Raw genomic sequence first — 11,082 nt, 5'->3', positions numbered from 1 at the left:
TAATATGCCTAGCTATAAAAATATTAATATATATTATAGCTAAGTCTGTGACGGGCTTAACGATTTTTTTAACCCTAAAAATTTTTGGCCGCAGCCAAAAAAAATAACTATAGGTCTATCCTGAGGGTCTGATGGATATTGTCATTAATAATATTGTCATAATTTAGTGTTTTAATGTGTTTCTTTCAATATATTTTAATTAACTTTTACGCGAGTGTGTTACTTATGACAAAAATTCCCGCCACCCGTGTACAGACACCAGCACTAAATTTTCATTTACAATAAATGATAAAATACGCTACCAACAGTATATTTTTTTTTGGTATGCCTACTTTTAAGGTAAAGCCCTTCATGACTTTTGCCCTTATCATTATTTCAGATTTCTTCCATTGCTTTACATTAAAGAAAATTAAAATAAAAACAAAATTGCTTCTATCAATGTCATTATTATGATACTTTTTGAGATCCTTTTACATTTATTTATTTTATTTTTAATAAAATATTTTACGTTGTAAATTCTGTGTTATGTTCGTTACAATTTTCCTGTTGATATCCAGAGTTTTGGGCGATGATGGCTACTGTTCCCTGGGGTACAGGAGACTTTGCCAAGGGAAGGGCATGCATGTGGCATGCCAGTTTCCAGAGGTAAGTTGAAATTGGGACCTATCAGACGGAAAGCGGTCACGCGAACAAGCGTTCTGCGTTCGCATTCTACGTTCGAGCGGTCAGTTACACCGGAGCAATTCTGACGCGGTCAGGAACGCCCTCTGACCTATGACTTACACATCTCTATCTTAATACAACACAAAGAACCTAAAACTGACACTTGGACGCGTGGTCCCGCGTGGTTATTTTAACATTATGTGTTGCCAATTACGTATTTTACCATATTTACCTTTCAGGCAGGCCCAGGACCACTCTGTCAGAACTACTCGCGTGTCGAAATAAATCCTAGGATACAGAAGCTTATAATTGATGAAATAAATAGGTATGTTAATGAAAGTATCGCTGAACAAGTAAAAGAAGACGGATATGAAACTGTGAACCACAAACAGAAATTAAACTACGCCTAGGCATTTACCTAATTATGGTGTCACACACACATGACACACATAATTATGTAACATAACTACGCCTTATAGTGAATTACTTTAAATTACACACACAATAGTACACTCTACTTGAAATAGTTTTCAAATAGCTGTCTTAAACGCTGCGTTGCATCTTGTTGTAAAATGACCCTAATAAACTTCTCTACTTACAGAAGACGCCAGCATTTGGCAGCTGGACAGGTGTTCGTGAGAGATGGACAGCGCATACCTCAACCTCGGGCAATGATGTTAGTTGTAAGTTAAATTACATTTAGTAATTATTTAACATTAATTTTATGAAAAGTTTATCAGAAAATGTTTAGGGCACATGTCAACATCATTAAATTAAAGTTAAATAATCGTTAAATCTGTAAGTGTGGTCATTGAGTCAGCATTTATAGTGTTCCTGATGAAATACCATAGCAATAATAAAATAACATGGCAACGCGAGTGACTATTTACAATTTATTATTTAAATTCTCGCACTGCTTACTTTTCTGCCGCTGCAAGAGAGCTGAGTGTAAATTCAAATATATTCGGCATTACTTTCAGAGTTGGGATCAAGAGCTGGCGTACTTGGCCCAGCGGTTGGCAGACCAGTGTCAGTTTGTACACGATGAGTGTAGAGCTACTGGTAAAATGTTTATACTTCTTTAGCTATTCGTCACAAAGAGCAAAACATCAAGTAGATGAAATTACTTTTTATTAGTTTTTTTTTTTTTGTGTTGTAAAGTATACTTAGGTAGTAGTAGTCTGTAGTCTACAGGATGTAACAAAACTAAGTGATTTTAAGGTGTGTTTGTGTCCCTTATAATATGGAGTTAATTGTGAAAATAGAAGCGCTGAAAAAGCAACATTTTTGTGATTTGTTGACTCGCTGGAGTGCTGGCCCATACCAGCACTCCAGCGACATGAATTTGCCCATGAATGAGAAACTTTTTTTAAACTTTTGTATGGATAAACGTTTTAAGAAAGTTTATCTTTCAGCGCTACTACTTTTATAGTCAACTCGAAAATATACAAGAGACATATACAGTATACACACCCTAAAGTATTATTCACTTAGTTTTGTTACACCCTGTATATTCCGGACCGGGATCCTCTGTTACCTAGCTGACCGTGTCTCTACCATGTAAGTTCCTCTCCCTACAGTCCGCTACCCCTACGCCGGCCAAAGTGTAGGCGAGGTGCGCACGCGCAGGCCGATCCCTGTCGCCCGTGCCATCGCCCGTGTGATAGCCGCGTGGTGGAGCGAGAGGAGGCACGTTAGAGTGGAACAGCTGATGTCGCCATTCAGACCTGACAAGTTTGTATGTAGTTCCATTAATACCTGTAGATTTTTATATTCCTCGTTTCACTCCTGTTGGGAAGGAAAGTGAGCAGGGAAGTGTTCACTCCTGTTGGGAAGGGAAGTGAGCAGGGAAGTGGGCAGCGCGAGAATGTAAATAGTCATTTGCGCTGCCACTGGTCATGCCGCTGCCGCTGCCCGACGGCATGTAGAGGGCTGAGTGTAAACGCTCACTCGCGTCGTTACTGCCGCAGAAGTATTCAGGGCAATGTCGCAGCCTGCCGGCAATGTGACGAGCAGCGGCAGTGGCTGAATACGAACCAATGGGTATCTTTTTTTTTAAATGAAATAAGGGAGCAAACGAGCAAACGGGTCACCAGATGGAAAGTAACTTCCGTCGCCCATGGACACTCACAGCATCAGAAGAGCTGCAGGTGTGTTGCCGACCTTTTAGAGGGAATAGGGTAATAGGGGAGGGTAAGGACAGGAAGGGAAGGGAATAGGGGAGGGATTGGGCCTCCGGTAAACTCACTCACTCGGCGAAACACAGTGCAAGCACTGTTTCACGCCGGTTTCCTGTGAGAACGTGGTATTTCTCCGGTCGAGCCGGCCCATTCGTGCCGAAGCATGGCTCTCCCACGTATAAATAAATATTTATATATTTTGTAGGAGCGGAAGAGCGTAATGCTTATGGTATGTTTTGATCAATTTGAGAGTTGAGACACGAAACATTAACCAAGATGACATTGCTAGTAATAACTACTAAGTACGGATCAAGTCAGTGCCATAATGCAAATTACGATACCTCTTAATCCCTTATGCTTTCAATTTCGCTGTCGATTTATTGATCAATTTCCATTCGACTCTATTGTTATTGATCATCGCTAGGTACAGCGGCTGTTTATTGGCTGTTGCGTCAGAAAGTTGTTAAATTCAAAACGATTTACACTTCTGATTGATAAACCTGGCCCGTAAATCTCAAAACCTCTGTAATTCAATTTCCAGAGGCCTAAAATGGGGTCACTTCAGCCAGCTCTCCATCTGGAACCTCCAGGCTGTTGGCTGCGGGGCCACCACAAGCAGCACCATGCTCCTCGTCTGCGACTTCTCTCACACCAACATGCTGGGCCAGACCACGTTAGTGGCGGGGCCTGTTGGAGAATGCCCAGCGGGTACTAGAAGGAGGATGGAGTTTCCCTTGTTGTGTGCTCCGGTAAAGATTTTTTTAGATTCCATCTAGGTGTTGCTGGATGCAAAACAATATGGCTAAGTCCGTCATTTCTCCATGTAAAAAATGACAATTTGCATGACATTCGTTACCTTTGTTTGCTGTTGTTTTCAAAGCATAAAAAAACCTGAAACCCTGATGGAAAACCTGATGGAAAGCACCTTTTTTATTAAATAAGGGGCAAACGAGCAAACGGGTCACCTAATGGAAAGCAACTTACGTCGCCTATGGACACTCGCAGCTGCAGGTGCGTTGCCGGCCTTTTAAGGGATAATAGGGGAAGTAAGCGAAGGAAAGGGAATAGGGGAGGGTAGGGAAGGGAATAGGGTAGGGGATTGGGCCGGTCCGGTCAACTCACTCACTCAGGGAAACACGGCGCAAGCGCTGTTTCACGCCGGTTTTCTGCGAGAACGTGGTATTTCTCCGGTCGAGCTACTACCAACTACCTTTGCCCATGGGCACTCGCAATATTAGAAGAGTTGCAGGTGCGCTGCCGGCCATTTTAGAGGGAATACGCTCTCTTCTTGAAGGTTTGCAGGTCGCATTCTTAACGCTTTTCTTTTTTATTATGGCATATATACCTAGTTTTTACTATATAATGCGCTAAAATTAAATTTATCAGATGGAATCTCCTAAGAACATTGTGGAAGAGAATAGAGAGGAGGTTTCAGAAGATATTCCCAAGTTCATAGAATCTTCTGGGAATAAAGGAGTATTTGAAGGAAGAACCATTAGGCCGAAATGGAGACGAACAAGAACTAAATGGAATCAAAGAGTAATACTAAATAAGTGAGTAGGTATAGTAAAACGTTGAGTAAAACAAAATATAACAATTAAAGACACGAGTGGATGAAGCCGGTAAAAAAAATTAGTGATTGTTCTTATGTCGTAAAATGTTACGACATAAGAACAATCACTAATTTTTTTCTATTAAAGCTATAAAAAAATCATATTTTGTAACTTTTCAGGCCGCCATTAAGTATTTTGCTGAAGAACCGGCCAATCGTAATATCTCCAGCACATCAACCTTCGGTAAGACATTTTAAATAGAAACTGTCAACACCTAAAGTCTAAACTGCCCCATTTTTTAAGCGTTGCTTGGGGCCATTTCGTCGATTCAATAGACCACACAGATACTATTAAACTTTATCTTGGAACGACCTCATACTTAAATTCTTTAATAAATGTACTTAGTACAAAATGAAAAAAGATAGTTATAACAAAATATCAATATTTTCAGGTAGCACTTAATCTAGATAAAGAAGATCTAGAACAATTATACAGAGACACAGGATTCAGAGTCAATTACTACGAAAAGAAACCGACAAGTTTAAATAAATGATTAAAATACCTCAGGGTCGTTCCTTATCTCCGGATAATACAGAACTACTTGGTCGAATTCTTATGAATCACAATTTAAAAGTTTAACAATAGGGTATGATTTATGAATAATTAAAATTATACATGGTGAAACAAAACATTAAAATGATACTTTAGAATATGTTTGTGTCCCATGTAAGAAGTTCAATGGCAAAGTATCAGCGCTGTAAGATCTTTGTTTTTGTGATTAGTATTGGCAAGCGCCCCAGCGTCATGACTTATGTAGATTTTCCCATAAAAAAGTTAATGTGAGCCGTAAGCCGTGAGAGTGACGTTAGCTGTCACAGTAACGTTAGCTGTCACAGTAAGGTAAATAAAACCACGATATTATCTCATCATCTATTCATCATCATCGCAGCCCTCGACTTCTCAGTCGCACATGATTAGGGTATGTTATTCGAATATTCGAATACTCGTTTTATTCGAATATTCGGCGATTTTATTATTCGAATATTCGCCAAATTATTTTTCGAATAATTCGAATAGTAAAAATATTCTTTATTTTTGTTTAAAATGCTATCAAACATAAAATTAACATGGAATAAGAACATAATTAAGTTTATTTCAGAAAAATAATATTATTTATGAATATTCTACATCTTTAATGATAATATTATAATATATAAATCTGTTTTAATCTAACTAATGAGTATACGACCATTCATCGTCGCTGTTGACCATGTTTTAGAAACGCCATATAAATTCATTTGCATGTTCTGCAAAATAACGATTTTGCCTAAAGATATGAAAATGAAGAAATTATAAATTCCTTTCAGTCATGGATTTAATTATCGTCATTAATGGTCGCTCACGATCTGTATCCATTGACTTCTTTCAAGCATAATCACATGAGAAAAGTAAAAGGTGCTACGATAGAAAACGGCTTACACTTTACAGCCTTTCTTTGATTGCCCAGCAGTTACCTTAAAATATACATTTTAAAGTGTTTAACGATAAAAATTAACCATGTCATTTACAGAGATTTATGTTGATAAAAGTAAAAATTAGAATTGCTTACTTCGTAGTATTAACAAAATACACACACTGGCAAAATTAGCGGAACATAGGTAAAAAGGGCCAAAACTTGAACTCAAGTGGGTCGGGCTGTCTGAAAGCCTTTTTTATAGCTTCTAAGCTCATTCAAAAAATAAAATATTGAACAAAACTGGCAAGTTGACAGGTTTTTATAGCAATTATGCCCTAATAAGTGTTTTTTGATTATTGACGTTGTAAGTGTTCCTGATAAGAATGGCGTTTTAGCGGGGTAAAAGGTATGCTCAGCTCATTTGATTGTTTGGTTTTTGGAAGAACACATTGCTTAGATACAAAATTAGTGATTTCCCAGCATCTGCGACAGCTAGAGCTGTAACCACGATAGAGAAAGGTCACACCTACCGTTCGGTCAGTCAGGCCTTAGGTGTGTCGGCTTCCGTGGTTCATCGTAACTTTCAACGCTTCAGAGAGACTGGATCTTACGTTCGGAGACGAGAACAAGGCAGATATCGGGTGACAATGGTTCAGGATGACCATTTTGTAAGGAAACAAAACTTAAGAAATCGACCTCAAACTGCTATGCAGACACGAAACCTGTCGGGACAGGTCCAAGATGAACGTGTAAGTGATTGTACAGTAAGAAGAAGACTCAAAGAAGTTAAATTAAACTCAAAAGTGCCAGCAAGGGCACCAAAACTTGAGACAGGACACCGAAGAGCCAGGCTAAGATTTGCGCGTGAACATCAAAATTAGACAAGTAAGTGAAATCTTGTGCTGTACAGTGATGGGAGCAAATTCTGTGTACATTGTATTGACAGGCGATAAAGAATGTGGATAAATCATAAGGAAAGCTACAGGCCATCAAACTTACCGGAAACAGTGGCCTATGATGCTGGCTTCGTAATGGTTTGGAGTTGCATATGATTTGGAGCCCGCATGGAGCTGATGATTATAGATGATGGTACTTTGACAGTACAGTGCTATAGCACCGACATCCTGGAACTGTATGGTGTGCCTTTTACACAGTTTTAGGTAGTAATTTCAATTTTATGTGCGTCCATAGAGTAAGAAAATCGGGCATTATTACCTAAACGATGCTGGCGTAGCCCAGGTGGAGAGGCCAGCGTGGTCTACGGATGTGGATCCGATTGAAGACGTGTGGCACATAAATGGGTGAACGGTACGAGTTAAAACTCCAGCTCCAAAATGTGTCAAGGAACTCGAGTTGGCGCTACTGGAGGAGTAGGAGAATATCCCACAGGAAATGATTGACAATTAAAATGCAAGCATGGAATGGCGTATCCAGGCCCTCTTGAGATCCATAGAAGGCATCACACGCTTTTAACATGGCATTTCTTTAATAAAAATGGAGAATTTATCTTAAAAACTTACTACTGAAATTTCAAAGATTTTCTTAATTTTTTGATTTTTGCTGATTTTTTTCTATTTTTCACGTTTTTATGCCCTAAATTTATATAAAATTTATTTTTTAATAAGCAATTAGTAAATAAATAAATAAATATATAAAAATCAGTGAACAATTAAAAAAAATTGAAAATTTTGTTATGTTCCTCTAATTTTGCCGGTGTGTTTAGGTTGTACATGGTTGTACGAAGTTTTTTTTTACTTTTGTTCAGAGTTTTCAGCATTTTTCAAAAAATTTGAATTTTTCGAATAATATTCGAATTATTCGAAAACTTTTGTAAAATATTCGAATTATTCGAATAGTAAATTTGTCGAATAATAACATTCCCTACACATGATGCTTATTAGCTGTCAGAGCGTCGTTTGTTAGCTGTCAGAGCGACGTTTGACAGCTGTAAGGGTGACGTTAGATGTCACAGTCAGGTAAATAAAACTACCACATGATCTCATCATCTATTCATCATCATCGCAGCCCTCGACCTCACAGCCGCACATGCGCAGCAGCGCGACGCACAGCGTCACACACAGCAGGCAGCGCAGGCAGCGCCCGCACCCGCCGCAGTTGCAGCAGGAGCACATGGCTGGGGGAGACGAAGGAGTGTATTTGACAGCTGTCAGAGCGACGTTTGTTAACTGTCAGAGTAATGTCAGCTGTCAGAGGTGGTAAGGTAAATAAAATCACGACAATATGATCACATCATCTATTCATCATCATCGCAGCCCTCGACCTCGCAGCCGCACATGCGCAGCAGCGCGACGCACAGCGTCACACACAGCAGGCAGCGCAGGCAGCGCCCGCACGCACCGCAGCTACAGTAGCAGCACATGACAGCTGGAAAGGAGTGAAGTTTTTTTACGAGCAATAGAGACTAGAGTAAGAACCGCGCGTTTTCCGTGCAGAAACGGAGCAGCAATTAGTGTGAACGCTGTAATATAACGCATTTGTAGTAAGGTGCGAGCTGTTAGTGCCTAAACACACCATGCCAAGTTCCGCGGCGGAACTTCTGCATGATTACGTCAGCAATGTCAAACGCATACAATATAACGCGACGTAATTTCGGCATGGTGTTTCATCGGTAATTTAAAATACCTCCATTGCAGGTGGAATCACGCCGAACTTCCGCCGCGGAACCTCGGGATGGTGTGCTTAGACACTTGATGTGTTTAGAGTTTAGACGGGTCCAAACCGCGCGGTTCTGTGTCTGAACAAGCACTAATCTGTCATTTCATGCGCGGCGCAACTGTACAAGATTTATATTATATGCGTCTGCCCGAATGCGCGATTTGGCAGCTTCACCACAAGATCACTAGCAAATGGATGATAAAAGAAGTGCGACCGCGCCGCTATTTAAATAAATCGTTACATCACCGCGCGTTCATGTTGAGGCATATAAACCCAGCCTTATGTTAGGGACCTATCAGACAGAGAACGGTCACGCGAACATTAAGCGTTCTGCTTTCGCATTCTACGTTCGAGCGGTCAGTCACATAGGAGCGATTCTGACGCGGTCAGAACGCCCCCTGTGTGAGTATTATCTATGTAACGTAATACAGCACAAAGAACCGCTTGAACGCTTGACTGCGTGACCGCTCTCCGTCTGATAGGTCCCTTAACCCATCAAGCCCCATAAAGACACCGGTGACCGCGACAACAATAGAATAACAAAAGATTTCCAAGAATCCGCGATCTTGAATATCAAGACACTTTTCTCTTACACACACACTTTACTTTTACACACAACGTTACTAGTCAGGGTGTTAGTTTATATTTACTTAATACATACCTAGCTAACTTTAAACCATAACACTTTACTTATTCTGTTTGTAACTTTGTAGTATGTATAACACTCAATTTTCTAGTTAACACTTTAACGAACAATGTTTGAAGGTGTATTTCCACGGTTTTCTCACGACTGACTGAGTTTTCTTGACACCGTAAAATGTCCTCTAAAGGTAACTTGTGTGACGGTCATACGATAACTGAAGACGTCAACGGATAAAGTGGATAACTGGCATTTTTAACCGACTTAAAAAAAGGAAACACTGCCCAATTTTCGTAATATTATGTTAGTTAGTTTTTAATATTCGTAGATGTTAGTCTATAATATCAGCAGCTGAACAAATGTGCCAAGTTTCAAAAGTATATTATGTATGTATGTAACATTATTATGTATGTATGTATGTATGTATGTATGTATGTATGTATGTATGTATGTATGTATATATGTATGTATGTATGTATGTTTTATGTTTGTGTTCGCATATTATCTCTGGAACTATCATTCCGATTTCAGTAAGTAATTCTTTTTTTATTGTCCATTTTCCGTTCTAAAGCCTCCATTTATGCAAATAATCGGCTAAGTGTGAATCGGACTCGCGCACGAAGGGTTCCGTACCGGTATAGAGCGAAAGTATACAACATTTTTTATGTATTTTGTATGGGAGCCCTCCCTAAATATTTATTTTATTTTTATTTTATAATTAATTATTGAAGTACAAATATAATTAATGATTTTGTGAAAATTTCAGGTGCTTAGCTGTTACCGTTATTGATTACGAGCAAAAAATAGCAAAAAAAATCGCGTTTGTTGTATGGAAGCCCCCCTTAAATATTTTTTTTTGTTTTGTTTTTAGTATTTGTTGTCATAGCGGCAACAGATATTATACATAACCTGTGAAAATTTCAGAAGTCTAGCTATAGCGGTTCTTGAGTTACAGCCTGGAGACACACAGACAGACGGACAGACGTCGAAGTCTTAGTAATAGGGTCCCGTTTTTACCCTTTCGGTACGGAACCCTAAAACGAACATTTTCAATTTGTCAGTTAGCCACTTCATTTACTTACGTCCTTAACTGTGAATCACTCGTGATTCGTGAATGGTAAGAATGAACTAATTACTTTTTTCATTCATTTGTAATTACTAATTACACATAAACTATGACTCATAATAATACCTTTAATAATAAGTATTATAATATAATATATCTATTTAATTGATTTGTTTCGGTTTAAATAATTTTAAAAAATTTTAAGAATAAAGTTACAACAATAATTGCGTGTTAAATTTTCTCACATTTTAAAATATTATGTAAATTATATCAGTTTTTCTGTCTCTCTCTTCTTGGAGCCTCGAGCCGTTGAACCGATTTGATGAAAATAAAGACACTTTTGGGCCGGTATAAATAGTCAGTACTCAAGATGCATCTCGGTCTCAATACACGGTTCAGGCTCTGTGATTGGTTGGCTGTCAAAATTTGGACCAATCATAGAGCCGAACCGCGTCTTGAGATCGAGATGCATCTTGAGTAGGTACTGACTATGCCTTGGAGTGTCGGGAAAAGACATTGGATAGCTTTTGTTACGAAAAAATATACTTATCCTCGAGTTAAATGAGCAAACCAATGTTATTATGTAGGTTAAAATGTCTTTAAAAAAATAAAGGGAAAATAACATTGACTTCTCCCAGTCTTGGTTAATGTGATTCGTAGATTATCATGTTTTCTCTCTCGTTTCTAGTACGTACAAAAGAGCATGATGTTTTCGTTTCGAGGAAAAACTGTTTCGGCGCATATAGGCCGCACCCAAAGGCATACCTATTTGATGATTAATTAACTTAAATTTAATTGACGTTTAGTCGGAAAATATATTACAAATCTTCACTATTTCAAAATTTAGA

General features: G+C 38.7%; 1 protein-coding gene and 1 long non-coding RNA gene across 2 annotated transcripts; one reads left to right on the top strand and one right to left on the bottom strand.

Moving 5' to 3' along the window:
- The first annotated feature begins 490 nt into the window (after positions 1–490).
- Positions 491–4,949, top strand: LOC121737861 (venom allergen 3-like). Its single transcript, XM_042129592.1, has 8 exons — positions 491–645; positions 903–988; positions 1,265–1,346; positions 1,644–1,725; positions 2,244–2,397; positions 3,385–3,592; positions 4,230–4,382; positions 4,848–4,949. Exons 1-8 carry the CDS (start codon positions 526–528, stop codon positions 4,947–4,949), a joined length of 987 nt encoding a protein of 328 aa, XP_041985526.1. The 5' UTR covers positions 491–525.
- A 3,143-nt stretch (positions 4,950–8,092) lies between these two features.
- On the bottom strand, positions 8,093–9,382 carry LOC121737629. Its single transcript, XR_006037168.1, has 2 exons — positions 9,190–9,382; positions 8,093–8,237 (listed from the first exon to the last, which is right to left on the bottom strand). It is a non-coding gene; the product is annotated as an uncharacterized LOC121737629 (long non-coding RNA).
- Between the last annotated feature and the right edge of the window lie 1,700 nt (positions 9,383–11,082).

The sequence above is a fragment of the Aricia agestis genome, chromosome 21 (genome assembly GCF_905147365.1).
Source record: "Aricia agestis chromosome 21, ilAriAges1.1, whole genome shotgun sequence".
In the NCBI taxonomy this organism is placed as follows: Eukaryota; Metazoa; Arthropoda; class Insecta; order Lepidoptera; family Lycaenidae; genus Aricia; species Aricia agestis.
Note: the sequence above shows the minus strand (reverse complement) of the source record. Positions and strands in the feature narration are given on the sequence as shown.